The 27,400-nt window shown below is 52.6% G+C and overlaps 1 protein-coding gene across 1 annotated transcript; it reads right to left on the bottom strand.

Annotated features, from left to right (window-relative positions):
- Positions 1-497: 497 nt before the first annotated feature.
- On the bottom strand, positions 498-23,098 carry LOC116958220 (uncharacterized). Its single transcript, XM_076056107.1, has 6 exons — positions 22,730-23,098; positions 21,272-22,628; positions 9,824-10,062; positions 7,854-7,979; positions 5,927-6,164; positions 498-4,714 (listed from the first exon to the last, which is right to left on the bottom strand). The coding sequence occupies exons 2-6, from the start codon at positions 22,068-22,070 to the stop codon at positions 4,155-4,157; spliced, it is 1,962 nt and encodes a 653-aa protein (XP_075912222.1). The 5' UTR covers positions 22,071-22,628; positions 22,730-23,098; the 3' UTR covers positions 498-4,154.
- Positions 23,099-27,400: the final 4,302 nt, after the last annotated feature.

The raw sequence follows: 27,400 nt of genomic DNA, 5'->3' as shown, positions 1-27,400 counted from the left end.
CCTTCACAGGTGCTGCTCGCTAACAGCACTTGCCCCAACAGTCTGCCGAGGCTATACGGGTCTTTGTGTTGTGTGTTATGGCCTCAAAGTGAACTTGGCCTGGCACAAGCGCCGGGGTGACGTCACCGCCACTTGGCGGCGAATGAGACCCACAGCGTAAACACGGAGCGGCAGGCTGCCTTCGCGGCCGATGGCATCCGCGAGAGGTTCCTTTTGGGTTCGATCGCGTAAAATAAAAACGCGCGCGTGTGTCGTTGAGCCCGCCACCACCCGACACAGCCAATCGGCAAGGTTGCATCACGCCAACAAAAAAAAAGGGTGCCAATTTCGTTCCGAGTCCGGCACAGCGGTGGCGTGTCGGAGGGTAAGGCTGCAGCAGCATTTACAATCCGAGCACCGTGCCGTTTCGCCGGTGAATCACACACAGACTCACCGACTCGCGCGCACACACACAGAGAGAACCCCCAAAGAGAGAGGGGGGGGTGCACGCTTGCGAGTGACGTCACGATCTCCACTTTATTTTTCGCGTTCGCTCGCGCAGACGAACGGCGACGATGGGGGGGGGGGCGGGGGGTGGAGGGCCGTGAGTGCCATCCAGGAGCCGCGCAAATCCGCGAGTCGAATCGTTACAAGGCTCACGGGCACGCAGACGAGAGACGCACGCAGATGAGACCCCCCACCCCCACCCACCCCCCACCCACCCCCGTACACTGCCATCGTGTCGGGCTTGCATTGAGGCACGCACAGAACCCGCACGAGACCCGGCAACAAAGCACGACGGAAGGCTTGCACCCAGACGCGCGCACACACACACATTTACACACACACACACATATACACACACACATATACACATTTACAGACGCGCGCACACACACATACATATTTACAGACGTACACACACACACATATACACACACACATATACACATTTACAGACGCGCGCACACACACACACATACATACATATTTACAGACGTACACACACACACATATACACACACACATATACACATTTACAGACACGCGCACACACACACACATACATATTTACAGACGCACACACACATATACACACACACATATACACATTTACAGACGCGCGCACACACACACACATACATATTTACAGACGCACACACACACATATATACACACACACATATATACACATTTACAGACGCACACACACACAGATACACATTTACAGACGCGCGCACACACACACACACATACATATTTACAGACGCACACACACACATATATACACACACACATATATACACATTTACAGACGCACACACACACAGATACACATTTACAGACGCGCGCACACACACACACACATACATATTTACAGACGCACACACACACACACATATACACATTTACAGACGCGCACACACACACACACATACATATTTACAGACGCACACACACACACACATATACACACACACATATACACATTTACAGACGCACACACACACATAAGTATTTACAGACGCACATACACACACATATATACACATTTACAGACGCACACACACACACAGATACACATTTACAGACGCACACACACACACATATACACACACACATATACACATTTACAGACACACACACACATAAGTATTTACAGACGCGCGCACACACACACACGCGTTTACAGACGCGCGCGTGTGCACGCGCACACACACACACATACACAATCATTCGCGTTGACAAATCCCCGTCGGCTCGCATTGGACTTACAACGCGGACTCGCACGGGGCGGCGAGGTCGGGGGGTGGCCGTGGGACTGACGTGCGAGCGACGGACTTCTTGGAATCCGTCCGTCCAGTCTCCTCTCACCGTTCCCACCCCCCCCCCTGCCTCCCCACGATGCATCAGCAGCAGCAGCAGCAGCATCCCTCAGGCGCGTCATTTACTCACGCTTTATAAATATCAATCGTCGCTATTGTACAGGGGTCGTTACGCATTTCGAAGTGCACATAACGCATTGGGGCAATGTCGCCCGTGGCGGGCGCGCTCGGTTATCGTTTGATCGGTTGGGCCCAGTCCGGGGGGCCTGGGGGGGGGGGGGCCCTGGGGGGGGGGGGGGGGGCCTCCGGCAAAGCTGCCTCTACCGGCGGCTTTCGTTCCTCGCCGCCGCGTGGCTACTGCCGCTGGCGGCTGCTGGCTTCACACTCCGCGTCTGCGGCTCCTCCTCCTCGCATCTCCAAGTCTCCTCTCTCTCTCTCAGAGTCCTCTCTCTCTGTCTCTCTCTCTCTCAGAGTCCCCTCTCTCTGTCTCTCTCTCTCTCAGAGTCCCCTCTCTCTGTCTCTCTCTCTCTCAGAGTCCTCTCTCTCTCTGTCTCTCTCTCTCAGAGTCCTCTCTCTCTGTCTCTCTCTCTCAGAGTCCCCTCTCTCTGTCTCTCTCTCTCTCTCAGAGTCCCCTCTCTCTGTCTCTCTCTCTCTCAGAGTCCTCTCTCTGTCTCTCTCTCTCTCAGAGTCCTCTCTCTGTCTCTCTCTCTCTCAGAGTCCTCTCTGTCTCTCTCTCTCTCAGAGTCCTCTCTCTGTCTCTCTCTCTCAGAGTCCTCTCTGTCTCTCTACTCTCTGAGCCCACACTCTTCTCTCTTCTCTCTGAGCCCACACTCTTCTCTCTACTCTCTGAGCCCACACTCTTCTCTCTACTCTCTGAGCCCACACTCTTCTCTCTTCTCTCTGAGCCCACACTCTTCTCTCTTCTCTCTGAGCCCACACTCTTCTCTCTTCTCTCTGAGCCCACACTCTTCTCTCTTCTCTCTGAGCCCACACTCTTCTCTCTTCTCTCCGAGCCCACACTCTTCTCTCCGTCTCTCTTCTCTCTGAGCCCACACTCTTCTCTCTGTCTCTCTTCTCTCTGAGCCCACACTCTTCTCTCTGAGCCCACACTCTTCTCTCTGAGCCCACACTCTTCTCTCTGAGCCCACACTCTTCTCTCTGAGCCCACACTCTTCTCTCCATCTCTCTTCTCTCTGAGCCCACACTCTTCTCTCTGAGCCCACACTCTTCTCTCTGAGCCCACACTCTTCTCTCTGAGCCCACACTCTTCTCTCCATCTCTCTTCTCTCTGAGCCCACACTCTTCTCTCTGTCTCTCTTCTCTCTGAGCCCACACTCTTCTCTCTGAGCCCACACTCTTCTCTCTGAGCCCACACTCTTCTCTCCGTCTCTCTTCTCTCTGAGCCCACACTCTTCTCTCTGTCTCTCTTCTCTCTGAGCCCACACTCTTCTCTCTGAGCCCACACTCTTCTCTCTGAGCCCACACTCTTCTCTCCATCTCTCTTCTCTCTGAGCCCACACTCTTCTCTCTGTCTCTCTTCTCTCTGAGCCCACACTCTTCTCTCTGAGCCCACACTCTTCTCTCTTCTCTCTGAGCCCACACTCTTCTCTCTGTCTCTCTTCTCTCTGAGCCCACACTCTTCTCTCTGTCTCTCTTCTCTCTGAGCCCACACTCTTCTCTCTTCTCTCTGAGCCCACACTCTTCTCTCTGTCTCTCTTCTCTCTGAGCCCACACTCTTCTCTCTTCTCTCTGAGCCCACACTCTTCTCTCTGTCTCTCTTCTCTCTGAGCCCACACTCTTCTCTCTTCTCTCTGAGCCCACACTCTTCTCTCTTCTCTCTGAGCCCACACTCTTCTCTCTTCTCTCTGAGCCCACACTCTTCTCTCTTCTCTCTGAGCCCACACTCTTCTCTCTGAGCCCACACTCTTCTCTCTTCTCTCTGAGCCCACACTCTTCTCTCTGTCTCTCTTCTCTCTGAGCCCACACTCTTCTCTCTTCTCTCTGAGCCCACACTCTTCTCTCTTCTCTCTGAGCCCACACTCTTCTCTCTGTCTCTCTTCTCTCTGAGCCCACACTCTTCTCTCTTCTCTCTGAGCCCACACTCTTCTCTCCGGGGTGACCGCGAGGCGGCAGCGGCGCAACCCATCGTTCGTCGCGGCAACCGCTCGAGACGTTTTTCCGTTCGGCGCGCGGCAAAAAAAAAGACGGTGACCCCCCCCCCCCCCCGTTGAGGTTCACCGTCGTCGTCGTCGTCGTCGTCGTCGTTCCAATGGGGTCACCGGGTTGCGGCGACGACGACGACGACGAGGAGGAGGATGAGGAGGAGGAGCAACCGGCCGCGGCCGCTTGTCAGTGGCAGCCGCAGCTGACGGCCACCATGTCGTCGTACTGCTTGAGCACAACGTTGCCCGCCTCGTCGTAGTAGAGGAGGTTGATGGAGTAGAGCTCGTCGGGGACGCAGCACGGCGCCCGCACCGCCGACCCTCGGCCCCCCGCCGCCGCCGCCGAGGAGGAGGAGGAGGAGGAGGGCGGCCGCAGGGCCCGCACGACGCTCTGCACCGTCGCGTGGTTGGTGGGCCGCAACGCGTGGCCCAGCGGGAAGGGGCAGGCGCCGGCGCAGGAGTAGGCGTTGTAGCCGCGCGGGGAGATGACCCAGCCGGACCAGCCCACCTCCTGGAAGTCGACGTACATCGGGTGGCGGCGGCAAGGCCCCGAGCCCTCCGACGCCGACGCCGAAGCCGACGGCGGCTTCGGCGCCTGCGGTCTGGCGGGGGAGTCGGCCGGCGACGAGGAGGACGAGGTTGAGGAGGTGGACGGCTTGGGGAGGTTGCGGCGGGATCGCGAGAGGCGGCGGAGGGCGGCGGCGGCGGCGGCGGCGGCGTCGGCGGAGTCGCTCGGCAGCTCGTAGTCTGAGGCGGTGAACAACAACGGCGTCCAACGTCACCGCCTCCTCGACACCACCACCACCACCTCCTCCTCTACACCACCTCTACACCACCACCACCTCCTCTACACCACCTCTACACCACCACCACCTCCTCTACACCACCTCTACACCACCACCACCTCCTCTACACCACCACCACCTCCTCTACACCACCTCTACACCACCACCACCTCCTCTACACCACCTCCTCTACACCACCACCTCCTCCAACGATCACCTCCTCCACCACCACCCACACCTCTAACACCTCTTCCTCCCCCTCCAACCATCACCACTACCTCCTACTCTAACCACCTCCTTCAACCATCACCTCCTCCACCCCCTCCTCCTATAACCACCACCTCCTCCTCCAACCACCACCACCGCCTCCTCCTCTAACCACCTTCTCCTCCTCCAACCACCTCCACCCCCTCCTCTTTTAACCACCTCCTCCTCCTCCTCCAACCACCACCACCCCCTCCTCCTCCACCTCCTCCTCCAACCACCTCCACCCCCTCCTCCTCTAACCACCTCCTCCTCCACCTCCTCCTCCTCTAACCTCCTCCTCCTCTAACCTCCTCCTCCTCTAACCTCCTCCTCCAATCACCACCTCCACCCCCTCCTCTTCTAACCACCCCCTCCTCTTCTAACCACCTCCTCCTCCAACCACCACCACCCCCTCCTCCTCCACCTCCTCCTCCAATCACCTCCACCCCCTCCTCCTCTAACCACCTCCTCCAACCACATCCACCCCCTCCTCCTCCTCTAACCACCTCCAACCACCATCACCCCCTCCAACCACCTCCTCCTCCAACCACCTCCTCCTCCAACCACCACCACCCCCTCCTCCTCCAACCACCACCCCCTCCTCCACCTCCTCCTCCAATCACCACCTCCTACTCCTCTAACCACCTCCTCCTCCTCCTCCTCCAACCACCACCACCACCACCACCCCCTCCTCCTCCAACCACCACCCCCTCCTCCTCCTCCTCCAACCACCACCACCACCACCCCCTCCTCCACCTCCTCCAACCACCACCACCTCCTCCTCCTCCTCTAACCCCCTCCTCCTCTAACCCCCTCCTCCTCTAACCTCCTCCTCCAATCACCACCTCCTACTCCTCTAACCACCTCCCCCACATCCTCCAATCACCTCCTCCACCTCCTCCAATCACCTCCTCCACCTCCCGCTCACCGTGGCCAGGGTTGCGGCCGAACGCCGACCTGCGGCCGTCGTCCGAGAACACGACGAGCATCGGCTCCCTGCCGACCTGGCGGTCCCTGCCGCTCACGAACTTGAGGGTGTCCCCTCGGTCGGCCGACGCGGGCCGGCCCGCCGGCCCGTCCCCCCGCTCGGCGTGGCCGTGGGACAGGTTGTCCACGGTGACCAGCAGGCCGTGATTGGAGCTGCGGTCCGACACCCAGGACTGGACCTGCCGGGGGCGAAGGGGGCGGGGGTCGGGGGTCACGACGGTGGTGAGGCTGTGAGCTGAGCCGCCACAGGGAGAGTCGCCGCCGTCAGGTTTGAGCTGCCTTAAGGCCTGTGGGTGGGCCTGTGGGTGGGCCTGTGGGTGTGCCTGTGAGTGGGCCTGTAGGTGGGCCTGTGAGTAGGCCTGTGAGTAGGCCTGTGGGTGGGCTTGTGGGTGGGCCTGTGAGTGGGCCTGTGGGTGGGCCTGTGAGTGGGCCTGTGAGTGGGCCTGTGGGTGGGCCTGTGGGTGGGCCTGTGAGTGGGCCTGTGGGTGGGCCTGTGGGTGGGCCTGTTGGTGGGCCTGTGAGTGTGTCTGTGGGTGGGCCTGTGGGTGGGCCTGTGGGTGGGCCTGTGGGTGGGCCTGTGGGTGGGCCTGTGAGTGTGTCTGTGGGTGGGCCTGTGAGTGGGCCTGTGGGTGGGCCTGTGAGTGGGTCTGTGGGTGGGCCTGTGAGTGGGCCTGTGAGTGGGCCTGTGAGTGGGTCTGTGGGTGGGCCTGTGAGTAGGCCTGTGGGTGGGCCTGTGGGTGGGCCTGTGGGTGGGCCTGTGGGTGGGCCTGTGGGTGGGCCTGTGAGTGGGCCTGTGAGTGGGCCTGTGGGTAAGCCTGTGGGTGGGCTTGTGGGTGGGCCTGTGAGTGGGCCTGTGAGTGGGCCTGTGAGTGGGCCTGTGGGTGGGCCTGTTGGTGGGCCTGTGGGTGAGCCTGTGGGTGGGCCTGTGGGTGGGCCTGTGGGTGGGCCTGTGGGTGTGCCTGTGAGTGGGCCTGTAGGTGGGCCTGTGAGTAGGCCTGTGAGTAGGCCTGTGGGTGGGCTTGTGGGTGGGCCTGTGAGTGGGCCTGTGGGTGGGCCTGTGAGTGGGCCTGTGGGTGGGCCTGTGAGTGGGCCTGTGAGTGGGCCTGTGAGTGGGTCTGTGGGTGGGCCTGTGAGTAGGCCTGTGGGTGGGCCTGTGGGTGGGCCTGTGGGTGGGCCTGTGGGTGGGCCTGTGAGTGGGCCTGTGAGTGGGCCTGTGGGTAAGCCTGTGGGTGGGCTTGTGGGTGGGCCTGTGAGTGGGCCTGTGAGTGGGCCTGTGAGTGGGCCTGTGGGTGGGCCTGTTGGTGGGCCTGTGGGTGAGCCTGTGGGTGGGCCTGTGGGTGGGCCTGTGGGTGGGCCTGTGAGTGGGTCTGTGGGTGGGCCTGTGAGTAGGCCTGTGAGTAGGCCTGTGGGTGGGCTTGTGGGTGGGCCTGTGAGTGGGCCTGTGGGTGGGCCTGTGAGTGGGCCTGTGGGTGGGCCTGTGAGTGGGCCTGTGAGTGGGCCTGTGAGTGGGTCTGTGGGTGGGCCTGTGAGTAGGCCTGTGAGTAGGCCTGTGGGTGGACCTGTGAGTGGGCCTGTGAGTGGGCCTGTGGGTAAGCCTGTGGGTGGGCCTGTGGGTGGGCCTGTTAGTGGGCCTGTGGGTTGGCCTGTGGGTGGGCCTGTGAGTGAGCCTGTGGGTTGGCCTGTGGGTGGGCCTGTGAGTGTGTCTGTGGGTGGGCCTGTGAGTAGGCCTGTGAGTGGGCCTGTGAGTGAGCCTGTGGGTGGGCCTGTGGGTGGGCCTGTGGGTGGGCCTGTGAGTGGGCCTGTGGGTGGGCCTGTGAGTGGGCCGGTGCGTAGCCTGTGGCAAGAGGGAGGGTGGGGTGGGTACTCACCGCGCGAGTCACCGTGAACACCTCCCACGTGGCCCCGTACACAGACACGAGGCGCGAGGCCACGAGGCGGCCGCTCGCGGTGTGCCCCTGGACGGGTGGTGCACCGTGCAGCGCAAACACGTTCACCTGGGGGGGAGGAGGGTGGGGAGTACAGAGTGAGAGTGTTAGTTAGTGAGTGTTACCTGGCAGTAGTGAGTGAGCGTGTTAGTTAGTGAGTGTTGCCTGGCAGTAGTGAGTGAGTGTATTAGTGAGTGAGTGTTACCTGGCAGTAGTGAGTGAGTGTACTAGTGAGTGAGTGTATTAGTGAGTGAGTGTATTAGTGAGTGAGTGTATTAGTGAGTGAGTGAGTATATTAGTGAGTGAGTGTATTAGCGAGTGAGTGTATGAGTGAGCGAGTGTATTAGTGAGTGAGTGAGTGTATGAGCGAGTGAGTGTATTAGTGAGCGAGTGTATTAGTGAGTGAGTGAGTGTATTAGTGAGCGAGTGTATTAGTTAGTGAGTGAGTGTATGAGCGAGCGAGTGTATTAGTGAGTGAGTGTATTAGTGAGTGAGTGTATTAGCGAGTGAGTGAGTATATTAGTGAGCGAGTGTATTAGTGAGTGAGTGCATTAGCGAGCGAGCGAGTATATTACTTAGTGAGCTAGTGCATTAGTGAGCGAGTGTATGAGTGAGCGAGTGTATTAGTGAGTGAGTGAGTGTATGAGCGAGCGAGTGTATTAGTGAGCGAGTGTATTAGTGAGTGAGTGTATTAGCGAGTGAGTGAGTGTATGAGCGAGCGAGTGTATTAGTGAGTGAGTGTATGAGTGAGCGAGTGTATTAGTGAGTGAGTGTATGAGCGAGCGAGTGTATTAGTGAGCGAGTGTATTAGTGAGTGAGTGTATTAGCGAGTGAGTGAGTGTATGAGCGAGCGAGTGTATTAGTGAGTGAGTGTATGAGTGAGCGAGTGTATTAGTGAGTGTATGAGTGAGCGAGTGTATTAGTGAGCGAGTGTATTAGTGAGCGAGTGCATGAGCGAGTGAGCGAGTGTATGAGTGAGCGAGTGTATTAGTGAGTGAGTGTGTGAGTGAGTGAGTATATTAGTGAGTGAGTGTATTAGCGAGTGAGTGTATGAGTGAGCGAGTGTATTAGTGAGTGAGTGAGTGTATGAGCGAGTGAGTGTATTAGTGAGCGAGTGTATTAGTGAGTGAGTGAGTGTATTAGTGAGCGAGTGTATTAGTGAGTGAGTGTATGAGTGAGCGAGTGTATTAGTTAGTGAGTGAGTGTATGAGCGAGCGAGTGTATTAGTGAGTGAGTGTATTAGTGAGTGAGTGTATTAGCGAGTGAGTGAGTGTATTAGTGAGTGAGTGTATTAGTGAGTGAGTGTATTAGTGAGTGAGTGTATTAGCGAGCGAGCGAGTATATTACTTAGTGAGCGAGTGCATTAGTGAGCGAGTGTATGAGTGAGCGAGTGTATTAGTGAGTGAGTGAGTGTATGAGCGAGTGAGTGTATTAGTGAGCGAGTGTATTAGTGAGTGAGTGTATTAGCGAGTGAGTGAGTGTATGAGCGAGCGAGTGTATTAGTGAGTGAGTGTATTAGTGAGCGAGTGTATTAGTGAGTGAGTGAGTGTATGAGCGAGTGAGTGTATTAGTGAGCGAGTGTATTAGTGAGTGAGTGTATTAGCGAGTGAGTGAGTGTATGAGCGAGCGAGTGTATTAGTGAGTGAGTGTATTAGTGAGCGAGTGTATTAGTGAGTGAGTGAGTGTATGAGCGAGCGAGTGTATTAGTGAGTGAGTGTATGAGCGAGCGAGTGTATTAGTGAGTGAGTGAGTGTATGAGCGAGCGAGTGTATTAGCGAGTGAGTGTATTAGTGAGCGAGTGTATTAGTGAGTGAGTGAGTGTATTAGCGAGCGAGTGTATTAGTGAGTGAGTGTATTAGTGAGTGAGTGTATTAGTGAGCGAGTGCATGAGCGAGTGGGTGAACGCTACCTACCTGGCAGTAGTGCTGCTGGTGTCTCCGCGACGAGTGGGAGTAGGAGCCGCCCGGTTGCTCCCCGCCGCCGCCAGGCGCCGCCGCCGCCGCCGCCGCCGCAGCCGCGGCCGCCGAGGCCGCCGCCCCACCACGCGGCTGAGCGTGACGCGTGCGGAACACGTGCAGCTCGGCAGAGAGCACGCGCTCGGCACGTGCCACCCGCCCCACGTCGAACACGAACAGCGAGCGCTCCGACTCCGCTGGCGAACGCGAAGACGGGAGCAGAGACACGCGCCCGGAGCGGGGTATGAGGGCGGGGATCACGTCAGCCGCAACTCTGCGGTCCGCCGCCGCTGGACATCGTCGTCATCGTCATCGTCGTCGTGATTGCCGGGGCGAAGTGTCCGCGGTTTTGATCTCCCCCCGACGCGCAGCCCGGCGTGCGTGCGTGCCGCGCTACCGGTGAGGAATTGGCACCACGTTTCGTTGGCGCGACGCAAACCCACTGAGTGATTGGCCGTGCTCGCGTGGTGGTGGTGGTGGTGGCGGTGGTGGTGGTGGTGGTGGCGGGTTTAACGCAGCGCTGTCAACCCCTCTTATCGGCGCCCTAGCTCCATGCACACGCACACACACTCACACCACACCACACACACCACACGTACTCACCACACTCACACCACACACTACACACACCACACACACTCACCACACGTACTCGCCACACTCACACCACACACTACACACACTCACACCACACACACACTCACACCACACACACACACCACACACACTCACCACACACACACACTCACACCACACCACACACACACACCACACGCACACACCACACACACTCACACCACACACACACCACACGCACTCACCACACACACCACACACACCACACACACCACACACACCACACACACCACACACACACACCACACACACACCACACACACCACACACACCACACACACACCACACACACCACACACACACCACACACACCACACACACCACACACCACACACACCACACACACTCACACCACACCACACACACTCACCACACGCACTCACCACACACACACCATACACACACCACACACACACTCACACCACACCACACACACACTCACACCACACGCACACACCACACGCACTCACACCACACACACACTCACACCACACACACACTCACACCACACACACACCACACTACACCACACACACACCACACACACACCACACACACACCACACACACACCACACACACACCACACACACACACACACCACACACACTCACACCACACACACTCACACCACACACACGTGGTGGTGGTGGTGGTGGGTTTAACGCAGCGCTGTCAACCCCTCTTATCGGCGCCATAGCTCCATGCAGACCAATTCAGACCTGGCCGTCGCCAATGGTAGCGCGTTGAAAGTGTCGCCATCATGAGCATCGTCGTCATCATCACCGTCGTCACCATCATCATCATCGTCACATCACCGTCATTGCTGGTGAGAGGGGCCTGCTGTTCAGCACACCCGTGCTGGTGAGAGAGGCCTGCTGTTCAGCTCACACGTGTTGAGGGGCCTGCTGTTCAGCACACCCGTGCTGGTGAGAGGGGCCTGCTGTTCAGCACACCCGTGCTGGTGAGAGAGGCCTGCTGTTCAGCTCACACGTGTTGAGGGGCCTGCTGTTCAACACACCCGTGCTGGTGAGAGGGGCCTGCTGTTCATCACATCCGTGCTGGTGAGAGGGGCCTGCTGTTGAGGGGCCTACTGTTCAGCACACCCGTGTTGGTGAGAGAGGCCTGCTGTTCAGCACACCCGTGTTGAGGGGCCTACTGTTCAGCACACCCGTGCTGGTGAGAGGGGCCTGCTGTTCAACAGACCCGTGCTGGTGAGAGGGGCCTACTGTTCAGCACACCCGTGCTGGTGAGAGGGGCCTGCTGTTCAACACACCCGTGCTGGTGAGAGGGGCCTGCTGTTCAACACACCCGTGCTGGTGAGAGGGGCCTGCTGTTCAACACACCCGTGCTGGTGAGAGGGGCCTGCTGTTCATCACACCCGTGCTGGTGAGAGAGGCCTACTATTCATCACACCCGTGCTGGTGTGAGGGGCGTGCTGTTCATCACCCCCGTGTTGGTGAGAGGGGCCTGCTGTTCACTCCCATGCTGGTGAGAGAGGCCTACTGTTCATCACACCTGTGTTGGTGAGAGGGGCCTGCTGTTCACCACTCCCGTGCTGGTGAGAGGGGCCTACTGTTCAACACACCAGTGCTGGTGAGAGAGTCCTGCTGTTCATCACACCAGTGCTGGTGAGAGAGGCCTGCTGTTCAGCACACCCGTGCTGGTGCGAAGATGGCGCTGATGATGGTAGCCTCAGCCGGTCGGTGCGCCCTGTTTTGTCTTGTTTTGTCTGTCAATTCAGTGTTTTGCCAAGATTTTCGGAGTTCTCTAACAAGAGACGAACTTTTAAATATCAGGGAAACAACTCCTGTGGATTTAATTCCTACTTTTCTGCTTCCAGCGGCAGAATTAGTAGGCATTCTAGTCAATGCCGCGCTAGGCTTTGCTCAAGCGACGAAACGCCGCCCAAGGGGTAAACGGTCGGGGGCTCTAGTACGGCTACGCAGACGCGGGATCCGAACAGTGCTTCCGAGCTTTTTCCTCTCCAACGTACGTTCACTGTGCAACAAAATGGATGAACTTCAGCTACTGATGGTAAAAAACAAAGACTTTCTTTCAGCTTCTGCATTGTGCTTCACGGAAACATGGCTGTGTGATTTGATTCCGGACACTTCGCTACAACTAGCAGGATTCCATCTTGTAAGATCGGATCGTGACATAGCACTCTCCGGCAAGACGAAAGGCGGTGGTATTTGTTTTTACATTAACAGTGGCTGGTGTGTAGATGTCACAGTGATTCTGCAACATTGTTCTCCACTCCTTGAATCAATTTTTATAACCTGTAAACCGTTTTACTCGCCTCGCGAGTTCGCGTCGCTCATTTTGGTCGGAGTTTATTTGCCGCCTTGTCCTCAGGTTAAAGAGGCCCAACGCATGCTCGCCGATCAGATTCTGAGTGTGGAGCGAGCAAATCCAGATTCGTTGGTTATCGTACTTGGCGACTTTAACAAAGGTAATCTCAGCCACGAACTCCCCAAATACATACAATTCATTAAATGCCCAACCAGAGAAGGGAACACTCTGGATCACTGTTACACTACAGTCAGTAGAGCCTACCACGCCGTCCCCCGAGCAGCACTAGGACACTCTGACCATGCCATGGTCCACCTGATTCCTGCATACAGGCAGAAACTAAAACTCTGTAAACCTGCTGTGAGGACATCTAAACAGTGGACCAGTGAGGCTGTGGAAGATTTGCGGGCGTGCTTAGACTGTACTGACTGGGATATGTTCACGACTGCTACCAATAGTCTGGATGAACTCACAGAGGCTGTGACGTCCTACATCAGCTTCTGTGAGGACTGCTGTATCCCAACACGTACCAGGGTGAACTTTAACAACAATAAGCCCTGGTTCTCAGCAAAGCTCAGAAGGTTGAGGTTGGAGAAGGAGGAAGCGTTTAGGAGTGGAGATAGAGACAGATTCAAGGAGTCGAAGAACAGGTTTAGCAAAGCGGTGAGAGAGGCTAAACGACTGTACTCAGAGAGACTAAAACACCAGTTCTCTACAAACGACGCTGCTTCTGTCTGGAGAGGGCTCAGGCAGATCACCAACTACAAACCCAGAGCCCACCACACCACTAACGACTCCCGCCTAGCCAACGACCTGAACGAGTTCTACTGTAGATTTGAAAGACAATTGGACTGTCCTGAACCACCCCTTCCAACCCAAGAGGCCCCATCCCCCACCAATACTACAGAGACGACTATCTCCTTTCAGGAGGGAGAAGTTAATAGACTTTTCAAGAGGCAGAATCCACGCAAAGCAGCCGGGCCGGACTCTGTCTCTCCAGCCACCCTCAGGCACTGTGCTGACCAGCTGTCTCCGGTGTTCACCAACATCTTTAACACCTCCCTGGAGACATGCCATGTACCAGCCTGTCTCAAGTCCTCCACCATCATCCCTGTGCCCAAAAAGCTAAGGCCAACAGGACTAAATGATTACAGACCGGTCGCCCTTACATCTGTGGTAATGAAGTCTTTTGAGCGCCTGGTCCTGGCACACCTCAAAGCCATCACAGACCCTCTCCTGGACCCCCTTCAGTTTGCCTACAGAGCCAACAGGTCTGTGGACGATGCAGTTAACATGGCCCTCCACTTCACCCTACAGCATCTGGACGCCCCAGCATCCTACGCCAGGATCCTGTTTGTGGACTTCAGCTCTGCCTTCAACACCATCATCCCTGCCCTGCTTCAGGACAAGCTCTTCCAGCTGAACGTGCCATACACCACCTGTAAATGGATCACAGACTTCCTGTCTGACAGGAAGCAGTGCGTTAAGCTGGGAACACAAGTCTCTGGCTCCAGGTCCATCAGCACCGGAACTCCTCAGGGCTGCGTCCTTTCCCCTCTGCTCTTCTCCCTGTATACCAACAGCTGCACCTCCAATCATCTGTCCGTCAAACTATTGAAGTTTGCGGATGACACCACCCTCATTGGGCTGATCTCTGGTGGGGATGAGTCTGACTATAGGTGGGAAGCTGACAATCTGGTGACCTGGTGTAGCCAGAACAACTTAGAGCTAAATGCTCTAAAGACAGTTGAGATGGTTGTGGACTTCAGGAAGAATACAGCACCACTCACCCCCATCACCCTGTTAGACTCCCCAGTAAAAATTGTAGAGTCCTTCCGCTTCCTGGGCACTATTCTCTCCCGGGACCTCAAGTGGGAATTGAACATCAGCTCCCTCACCAAGAAAGCTCAACAGAGGATGTACTTTCTACGGCAGCTGAAGAAATTCAACCTGCCAAAGACAATGATGGTGCAATTCTATACAGCGATCATTGAATCCATCCTCACCTCCTCCATAACCGTCTGGTATGCTGCTGCCACTGCCAAGGACAAGAGCAGACTGCAGCGTGTCATCCACACTGCTGAGAAGGTGATTGCCTGCAATCTACCAACCCTCGAGGACCTGCACACGACAAGGTCCATGAGGCGAGCGAGGAATATTATGGCCGATTTCTCCCACCCTGGACACTCTCTGTTTCAGCTACTCCCCTCCGGCAGAAGGCTTCGGTCCATCAGGACCAAAACCTCACGCCATAAAAACAGTTTCTTCCCATCTGCTGCTGGCCTGTTAAACAAGGCCAAGGGCTAACACTGTTTTTAACATTTGATCTACATAACGACACCTTGCCGATATTAACTATGTTACCCTATTTGTATTTTTTATTTTTAAATTATATCTTAAAGCTATTTTATATTCGATATGTATTTAATTTTATATACTTCAGCCCCTTGGTGTTAGACTTTTAACCCTTATTATAGTAAGACTTGTTTAAAACTTATTTAAGATTTTAGATTCCTATATGTTGAATGTATGCACCATCCTGCCAAAGTAAATTCCGTGTCGGTGTGAACTTACATGGCGAATAAAACCCTTTCTGATTCTGATTCTGATTGTCGTCATCGTCACCATCATTGTCGTCATCATCATCGTCACATCACCGTCATTGTCGTCATCATATCGTCATCATAACAGTCATCGTCGTCATCATCACCGTCATCATCACCGTCATTGTCGTCATCTTCGTCATCATCACCGTCATCTTCGTCATCATCATCGTCATCGTAGTCATCATCATCATCGTCATCGCCAAAATAACTCTAAAATGCGTGGCATTATACACATACTACACACTACACACACATACTACATACACTACACACACACATACTACATACACTACACACACACATACTACACACTACACACATACTACATACACTATACACACATACTACATACACTATACACACACATACTACATACACTATACACACACATACTACATACACTACACACACACACTACACACACATACTACATACACTACACACACACATACTACATACACTACACACACACATACTACACACTACACACACACATACTACACACTACACACACACACATACTACATACACTATACACACATACTACATACACTATACACACATACTACATACACTATACACACATACTACATACACTATACACATACTACATACACTACACACACATACTACATACACTATACACACACACACTCCATACACTATACACACGCATACTACATACACTATACACACACACGCATACTACATACACCATACACACACACATACTACATACACTACACACACATACTACATACACTATACACATACTACATACACTATACACATACTACATACACTACACACACACATACTACATACACTACTCACACACATACTACATACACTATACACATACTACATACACTATACACATACTACATACACCATACAGACTACATACACTATACACACACATACTACATACACTATACACACATACTACATACACTATACACACATACTACATACACTACACACACACATACTACATACACTATACACACATACTACATACACTATACACACACATACTACATACACACACATACTACATACACACACATACTACATACACACAAATACTACATACACTACACACACATACTACATACACTACACACACATACTACATACACTACACACACATACCACATACACTATACACACATACCACATACACTACACACACATACCACATACACTATACACACATACCACATACACTACACACACATACCACATACACTATACACACATACCACATACACTATACACACATACCACATACACTATACACACATACTACATACACTACACACTATACTACATACACTACTCACACACATACTACATACACTACACACACACATACTACATACACTACACACACACATACTACATACACTATACACATACTACATACACTATACACATACTACATACACTATACACATACTACATACACTATACACATACTACATACACTTTACACACACTATACACATACTACATACACTTTACACACACTATACACATACTACATACACTTTACACACACATACTACATACACTTTACACACACATACTACATACACTATACACACACATACTACATACACTATACACACACATACTACATACACTATACACACACATACTACATACACTATACACACACATACTACATACACTATACACACACATACTACATACACTATACACACACATACTACATACACTATACACACACACATACTACATACACTATACACACACGCATACTACATACACTACACACACACATACTACATACACTACACACACACATACTACATACACTACACACACACATACTACATACACTACACACACACATACTACATACACTACACACACATACTACATACACTACACACACATACTACATACGCTACACACACATACTACATACGCTACACACTATACTACATACGCTACACACACTATACTACATACGCTACACACACATACTACATACGCTACACATACTACATACGCTACACACACATACTACATACGCTACACACACATACTACATACGCTACACACACATACTACATACGCTATACACACATACTATATACGCTACACACTATACTACATACACTACACACAGTATACTACATACACTACACACACTATACTACATACGCTACACACACTATACTACATACACTATACACACATACTACATACACTATACACACATACTACATACACTATACACACACATACTACATACACTACACACACTATACTACATAAACTACACACACTATACTACATACGCTACACACACACTACATACACTATACACACACACTACATACACTATACACACATACTACATACACTATACACACATACTACATACACTATACACACAAACTACATACACTATACACACATACTACATACACTATACACATACTACATACACTACACACAACATACACTATAAACACATACTACATACACTACACACACACATACTACATACACTACACACACACATACTACATACACTACACACACACATACTACATACACACACATACTACATACACTACACACACATACTACATACACTACACACACACACATACTACATACACTACACACACACATACTACATACACTACACACACACATACTACATACACTACACACACATACTACATACACTACACACACACATACTACATACACTACACACACACATACTACATACACTACACACACATACTACATACACATACTACATACACTACACACACACATACTATACACACATACTACATACACTACACACACTATACTACATACACATACTACATACACTACACACACACATACTACATACACTACACACACACATACTACATACACTACACACACACATACTACATACACTACACACACACATACTACATACACTACACACACACATACTACATACACTACACACACACATACTACATACACTATACACACACATACTACATACACTATACACACACATACTACATACACTACACACACACATACTACATACACTACACACACACATACTACATACACTACACACACACATACTACATACACTACACACACATACTACATACACTACACACACATACTACATACACACTACACACACACATACTACATACACTACACACACACATACTACATACACTACACACACTATACTACATACACTACACACACACTATACTACATACACTACACACACACTAACTACATACACTACACACTATACTACATACACTATACACACTATACTACATACACTACACACACATACTACATACACTACACACACATACTACATACACTACACACACATACTACATACACTACACATACACATACTACATACACTATACATACACATACTACATACACTATACACACATACTACATACACTACACACTATACTACATACTATATACACTACACATACTACATACACTACACACACATACTACATACACTATACACACTATACTACATACACTACACACACACATACTACACACTATACACACACACACATACTACATACACTACACACACATACTACATACACTATACACACTATACTACATACACTACACACATACTACATACACTATACACACTATACTACATACACTATACACACACATACTACATACACTACACACTATACTACATACACTACACACACATACTACATACACTACACACACTATACTACATACACTACACACACTATACTACATACACTACACACACTATACTACATACACCCCCCCCCCCAAACCATATTTCCATTTTGAAAATAAAACATGCTTCAAATCACTTGAAACTATTGTCATTGTAGTGCGTATTTAATGTGCACTCTGATGTTGTAGTAGAAAACATTTTTTAAAAAGGAGGCGTCGGGAAAGCTGAAATTTAGCATAAAATTCACTTGAAATTATTCAACGTCTAACTAAAACTGCAAATGTTCAGAATATTATATTGAAATTATCTTAGAATTCTAAAATATTAAAAGTAATTATAGCTATAAAAATAAATACTTGAAACTTCGTAGTAGAACGAAGCAAAATGTAGAGTACAATTATAACAATCACATATTCATTCCACAGAATGAAAAGCCCTGGTAGAATCATTAGAATCTAAATGTTTAATAAACAAGCATTTAATTTTTTTTTTTGCAAAATTGATGCTTCTACATTCTCCCATGGAGAAGCAAAATGCTCCTTCGTGGAATAAATAAAAAAGAATTACCTTAGTAAATTTTAATAATCAAATAGTTAGTAATAAAAAAATAACAAAAATTAGTGTTGTTATAACAATGCTATTTAATTAACATTTATTTAAAGTTGCGCATTTTGATGTGACGTCACATTTCTCAAACCCCCCCCCCTCGTCACATCGTCACAAATGTTTAACCCCCCCTCCCCCCCTCCTAGGTGCGTGACGTAATTTATGGACGGCCCCATACACTATACACACACATACTACACACATGCTACACACACACACACACGACACACATACGTTATACACTACGTACACAAAGACAAAGATCCCCCGTGTAGCCTTAACAGACTGTCGGGGCAAGTGATGTTAGCGAGCAGTTTCAGTTTCATTTATTAGGATTTACCCTGTGAGCCATTCGGCTCTTGATTTGGGTTCAACCGCAACAAATAATACAATTACAAGATTCATCTTCTTTGGTTCTTTCGGTAAAGTCACCACGTAGAATGAGACTGAAATAATAAAATAAAACAATAAAATTCTCACGACGTTTCGGCCACAACACAAGTGGCCTTCTTCAGGTGAAAAGAACAGACCTGTCGGGACGACAGAGCTTCAATGAACGCCGCTAAGATTCGCAGCGTTCATTGTACCACCACTAACCACCCAAAAAAATTACAAGATGCACATAACATTCATTGTACACAAATCTAAACATCACATACGTATGCAATAAAATCCTACAGCAGCACCTATGAAGGCTGCCGGCACTGTGGCACACGAGGGGGTGGGTGGCCGGCACCACGCCCGGCCACCTTTGTCTTCCCAGTGCGTCAGGTACTAATTTGAGGCTGAGTTGACCTAGGGGAGGCCCAGGACCGGTGCACGTACTGACACACACACAAAGACAGACGTCCCCTAGGTAGCCTTTAGCGGACTGTCATCACTGAACATCTCTCTCTCTCCAAAGGTGTCTCACCACCACTCACCACCACCACTCACCACCATCACTCACCACCACTCACCACCACCACCACCACCACTCACCACTCACCACCACTCACCAACACCACCACTCACCACCACTCACCACCACCACTCACCACCACCACTCACCACCACCACTCACCACCACTCACCACCACTCACCACCACCACCACTTACCAACACCACCACTCACCACCACCACCACTCACCACCACCACTCACCACCACCACTCACCACCACCACCACTCACCACCACCACTCACCACTCACCACCATTCCCCACCACCACTCCCCACCACCACCATTCACCACCACTCACCACCACTCACCACCACCACCACCACTCACCACCACCACCACTCACCACCACCACCACTCCCCACCACCACCATTCACCACCGCCACCACCACTCACCACCACCACTCACCACCACCACCACTCACCACCACCACTCACCACCACCACTCACCACCACTCCTCACCACTCACCACCACCACCACCACTCACCACCACCACTCACCACTCACCACCACCACTCACCACCACCACCAGCCCGACTCACCCCTGGTGAGGAAGCTGCGCACGACATTCCCGGCCAGCAGGCCGGGCTCGCGGGTCACGCCGCCCTCCCCGGACACGGCCTCGTAGAGGTCCACCATGAACTGGGGCGGCCGGGCCGCCGCTGGAGCCACGCCGGAAGTGGTCGTGGGGTCCCGGCCACCTCCTCCACCTCCTCCACCGACTCCCTCCTCGGCGACCTCTCCCCGCTCGAGGCCGAACAGCTCCCGCAGTGTCCGCAGTGCCTCCGCCTTCATCTCCTCGGCGTTCCGCCTCCCATTCTCATCATCACCACCACCACCATCATCATCCTCCATCTCCTCCATCTCCACTGCCTGCTCCTCCTCCTTCGCCACGTGCGATTCGTTCAGATGTTGACGACGATGACGCTGCTGCTGCTGCTGTTGGTGATGTTGTTGGTGATGTTGCTGGTGATGTTGTTGGTGATGTTGTTGGTGATGTTGTTGGTGATGTTGTTGGTGATGTTCTGCTGCTGGAGGCTCGTCGTCGTGGCGTTGCCGAACTGTGTCGTTGATTTGGTTGAGTTGGAAGAGGTGCTGGTGGTCGAGCAGGTGGGGCTGGTTGTTGTTGTTGTTGGTGGTGGTGGTGTTGGTGGTGGCTGTTAGCGCTGCTGCTGGTGGTTGGTGGTGCTGCCTGTGGTGGTGGTGGTGGTTGTTGGTGGTGGTGTTGGTGGTGGTGTCCATAACCACCACCCCACGTGGCAGCCCGACCACGCACAGCGCAGTAGCGAGGAGCGCCGCTAGCGTCGAGACGGTCGTGGTGGTGGTGGTGGCGACTCTCATGGCGAAGAGCCTTGGGACCTGCTCCTCTGTCTCTGCCTGTCTCTCTGTGTGTCTCTGTGTGTGTCTGTGTGTATATCTGTGTGTCTCTGTGTGTGTCTGTGTGTCTCTGTGTGTGTGTCTGTGTCTATAGCTGTGTGTGTGTCTCTCTGTGTGTCTGTCTGTGCGTGTCTGTATGTCTCTCTGTGTCTGTGTGTGTCTCTGTGTGTGTCTCTGTGTGTCTCTGTGTGTGTCTCTGTGTGTCTCTGTGTGTGTCTCTGTGTCTGTGTGTGTCTCTGTGTCTGTGTGTGCGTGTCTCTGTGTGTTTCTCTGTGTCTGTGTGTGCGTGTCTGTGTCTGTCTCTCTGTGTCTGTCTCTCTGTGTCTGTGCGTGGTGTCCAACTGCGTTCGTCCTGCCTGTATGACTACCCCCCTCTCTCTCTCTCTCTCACCGCTCTAAGTGCTCACCAGGTAGCTGTGCGTAGTGCGATGCCGCGTGTCCACCAGACGGATGTCGCTTGCGTTGTGCTGCAAGATGCCCTAGCTGGGCACGAGAGAGTCTTCGATGGTCCAGGATACAAACCTGGAACACGCCTGGGTCAGTACCAGTATTTATATGTAGAATGTGTGAATATGTGAGTGTGTGTGAGTGTGTGTGAATCAGTCTGTGTCGAGTTGGGGGACCTTGCAAGCCGCTCACGCCGTGATGCCCGCGTTTAAACCTTGGGGGTCTGAGTAGTCGTGGTTATGGTTGTTGCTAGACGTGTCCACGTTTATACCCGTGGCCTCGGTAAGCCCCTATATATACACACACACGTGTGTGAACACACACACACGTGTTGTATACACACACCACGTGTGTGTGTGTACACAGTCCGCCGGCTCTTGTTTGCGTGTGGGCTGAAAAGGAGCCCCAATATAATTCTCTGTAAAGACGAAAACAAATATCGGAGACTTCCTCCTCCCTAGGTCGTGTTAGCAAGACCGCCACCACCACCACCAACTACCACCACCAACTACCACCACCACTACCACCACTGCCACCAACTACCACCACCACTACTACCACCACCACTACCACCACCACCACTACCACCACTACCACCACCGACTACCATCACCACCACTACCACTGCCACCACCACTACCACCACCAACTACCACCACCACTACCACCACCACTACCACCACCAACTACCACCACCACTACTACCACTACCACCACCACTACCACCACCACTACCACCACCAACTACCACCACCAACTACCACCACTACTACCACCACCACTACCACCACCACTACCACCACTACCACCAACAACCACCACTACCAACTACCACCACCACCACCAGTACCACCACCAACAACCACCACCACCACCACCACTACCACCACCACTACCACCACTACCACCACCAACAACCACCACTACCAACTACCACTACCACCACCAACAACCACCACCACCACCAACTACCACTACCACCACCACCAACTACCACCACCACCAACTACCACTACCACCACTACCAACTACCACCACCAACTACCATCACCACCAACTACCACCACCACTACCACCACCAATACCAACTACCACCACCAACAACCACCACTACCACCACCACTAGCACCACTACTACTACCACCACCACCACCACCACCAACTACCACCACCAACTACCACCACCACTACCACCACTACCACCACCACCAACTACCACCACCACTACCACCACTACCACCACCACTACCGGATGAAGTTAGTGCTGGGACTGTAGTCGCATTTGTTGCTATGAAGGGGCCCTAAATAAAAAAAAGCACGTTAATATTAAAACACAATTTTTGAACTTGCATAGTAAAGTAATTGTAGTTTTTCATTTGCTATACAGCCAGATAATACGACAAATCGCTAACCTTAAACACCCGGTCGTTAGTAAAAGTTGAAGGCGGTATAGTACTATAGTAATAGAGCAAGTGAAGAATCACTGAACCGGAGTTGATAGCTTGAAAGCATTTAGCGCGGGGCCCTTGAAAGTGCGGGGCCCGTAGCTACTACATTTATAGTAGCTACGTGTGTAGTAGCTACTAATACTACACGTGTAGTAGTAGCTACTATGTAGTAGTAGAAGCTACTATGTAGTAGCTTCTACTACCGCACGTGTAGTAGCTACTACTACGCGTGTAGTAGCTACTACTACACGTGTAGTACTACTACACGTGTAGTAGCTAGTACACGTGTAGTAGTAGTAGCTACTACACGTGTAGTAGTAGCTACTACTACTACACGTGTAGTAGTAGTAGCAGCAGTTACTACACGTGTAGTAGCTACTACTACTACACGTGTAGTAGTAGCTACTACTACTACACGTGTAGTAGTAGTAGCTGCTACTACTACACGTGTAGTAGTAGCAGCAGCTACTACTACACGTGTAGTAGTAGCAGCAGTTACTACTACACGTGTAATAGTAGCAGTTACTACTACACGTGTAATAGTAGCTACTACTACTACACGTGTAGTAGTAGCAGTAGCAGCTATAACAAACTGTCGGGGCAAGTGCTGCGGACAGCACGGTCTGTGGCGAGGCTATACGGGTGACCTTTAGCTCTTGCCGCCCCCGCCACCCCTGCCCCCCACACGCGTGCCCATCCGCTGCCCCCTGGGGGAGCCATCAGCCCCCCGCGGGGGGGGCGAGGCGTTGCTAATTGTCTCCAGGGGTGTCTCGCAGCTGGGGGCCATTAGCGGATTAGAAGGAGCGAGTGGAGGAATCGTGTGGACATTGTTTAGTCAGCTGGTGAGGTGGGTGAGGTGGTGAGTGGGTGAGGGGGTGGGTGAGTGGGTGAGGTGAGTGTTGTTGAGGTGGTGAGGTGGTGAGTGGGTGAGTGAGGTGAGTGGGTGAGGTGAGTGGGTGAGTGAGGTGAGTGGGTGAGTGGGTGAGTGGGTGAGTGGTGGTGAGTGGGTAAGGTGAGTGGGTGAGGTGAGTGGGTGAGTGGATGAGGTGAGTGGTGAGTGGGTGAGGTGAGTGGTGAGTGGGTGAGTTGGTGGGGTGAGTGGGTGAGTGGTGAGTTGGTTAGGTGAGTCGGTGAGTGGGTGAGGTGAGTGGGTGAGGTGAGTGGGTGAGGTGAGTGGGTGAGTGGGTGAGGTGAGTGGGTGATTGGGTGAGGTGAGTGGGTGAGGTGAGGTGAGTGTTGGTGAGGTGAGTGGGTGAGTGTTGTTGAAGTGGTGAGGTGGTGAGTGGGTGAGTGAGGTGAGTGGGTGAGGTGAGTGGGTGAGTGGTGGTGAGTGGGTGAGGTGAGTGGGTGAGTGGATGAGGTGAGTGGTGAGTGGGTGAGGTGAGTGGTGAATGGGTGAGTTGGTGGGGTGAGTGGGTGAGTGGTGAGTGGGTGAGGTGAGTCGGTGAGTGGGTGAGGTGAGTGGGCGAGGTGAGTGGGTGAGTGGGTGAGTGGTGGTGAGTGGGTAAGGTGAGTGGGTGAGGTGAGTGGATGAGGTGAGTGGGTGAGGTGAGTGGTGAGTGGGTGAGTTGGTGGGGTGAGTGGGTGAGTGGTGAGTGGGTGAGGTGAGTCGGTGAGTGGGTGAGGTGAGTGGGTGAGGTGAGTGGGTGAGGTGAGTAGTGAGTGGGTGAGCTGAGTGGGTGAGTGGGTAAGTGGTGAGTGGGTGAGTGGGGTGATTGGGTGAGGTGGAGAGTGGGTGAGTGGGTGAGGTAGTGAGTGGGTTGGTGAGTGGGTTGGTGAGTGGGTGAGTGGGTGAGGTGAGTGGGTGAGTTGGTGAGGTGAGTGGGTGAGGTGAGTGGGTGAGGTGAGTGGGGAGGTGAGTGGGTGAGTGGGCGAGGTGAGTGGGTGAGGTGAGTGTTGGTGAGGTGAGTGGGTGAGTGGGTGAGTGTTGTTGAGGTGGTGAGGTGGTGAGTGGGTGAGTGAGGTGAGTGGGTGAGGTGAGTGGGTGAGTGGTGGTGAGTGGGTAAGGTGAGTGGGTGAGGTGAGTGGGTGAGTGGATCAGGTGAGTGGTGAGTGGGTGAGGTGAGTGGTGAGTGGGTGAGTTGGTGGGGTGAGTGGGTGAGTGGTGAGTGGGTGAGGTGAGTCGGTGAGTGGGTGAGGTGAGTGGGCGAGGTGAGTGGGTGAGTGGGTGAGTGGTGGTGAGTGGGTGAGGTGAGTGGGTGAGTGGATGAGGTGAGTGGTGAGTGGGTGAGGTGAGTGGTGAGTGGGTGAGTTGGTGGGGTGAGTGGGTGAGTGGTGAGTGGGTGAGGTGAGTCGGTGAGTGGATGAGGTGAGTGGGTGAGGTGAGTGGGTGAGGTGAGTGGGTGAGGTGAGTGGTGAGTGGGTAAGTGGTGAGTGGGTGAGTGAGGTGAGTGGGGTGAGTGGGTGAGGTGGTGAGTGGGTGAGGTGGTGAGGTGGTGAGTGGGTGAGGTGGTGAGTGGGTGAGTGGGTTGGTGAGTGGGTGAGTGGGCGAGGTGGGTGTTGGTGAGGTGAGGTGAGTGGGTGAGGTGAGTGGGTTAGGTGAGTGGGTGAGTGGGTGAGGTGAATGGGTGAGTGGGTGAGCTGGGTGTTGGTGAGGTGAGTGGGTGAGGTGAGTGGGTTAGGTGAGTGGGTGAGTGGGTGAGGTGAATGGGTGAGTGGGTGAGGTGGGTGTTGGTGAGGTGAGTGGGTGAGGTGAGTGGGTGAGTGGGTGAGGTGAATGGGTGAGTGGGTGAGGTGAATGGGTGAGTGGGCGAGGTGGGTGTTGGTGAGGTGAGTGGGTGAGGTGAGTGGGTTAGGTGAGTGGGTGAGTGGGTGAAGTGAATGGGTGAGTGGGTGAGGTGAGTGGGTGAGGTGAGTGAGGTGAGTGGGTGAGTGGGTGAGTGAGGTGAGTGGGTGAGTGGGGTGAGTGTTGGTGAGGTGAGTGTTGGTGAGGTGAGTGGGTGAGTGGGTGAGTGTTGGTGAGTGTTGGTGAGGTGAGTGCGTGAGTGCGTGAGTGTTGGTGAGGTGGTGAGGTGGTGAGGTGGTGAGTGGGTGAGTGGGTGGGTGAGTGAGGTGAGTGGGTGAGTGGGTGATGTGAGTGGGTGAGGTGGTGAGTGGGTGAGGGGGTGAGTGGGTGAGGTGGTGAGTGGGTGAGTGGGTGAGTGGGTGAGGTGAGTGGGTGAGGTGAGTGGGTGAGTGGGTGAGGTGGTGAGTGGGTGAGTGGGTGGGTGAGTGAGGTGAGTGGGTGAGTGGGTGATGTGAGTGGGTGAGGTGGTGAGTGGGTGAGGGGGTGAGTGGGTGAGGTGAGTGGGTGAGTGGGTGAGGTGAGTGGGTGAGGTGAGTGGGTGAGGTGGTGAGTGGGTGAGGGGGTGAGTGGGTGAGGTTAGTGGGTGAGGGGGTGAGTGGTGAGTGGGTGAGTGG

Source organism: Petromyzon marinus, chromosome 74 (assembly GCF_048934315.1).
Source record: "Petromyzon marinus isolate PM22_M1 ecotype Great Lakes invasive population chromosome 74, UKy_Petmar_22M1.pri1.0, whole genome shotgun sequence".
NCBI lineage: Eukaryota > Metazoa > Chordata > Hyperoartia > Petromyzontiformes > Petromyzontidae > Petromyzon > Petromyzon marinus.
Note: the sequence above shows the minus strand (reverse complement) of the source record. Positions and strands in the feature narration are given on the sequence as shown.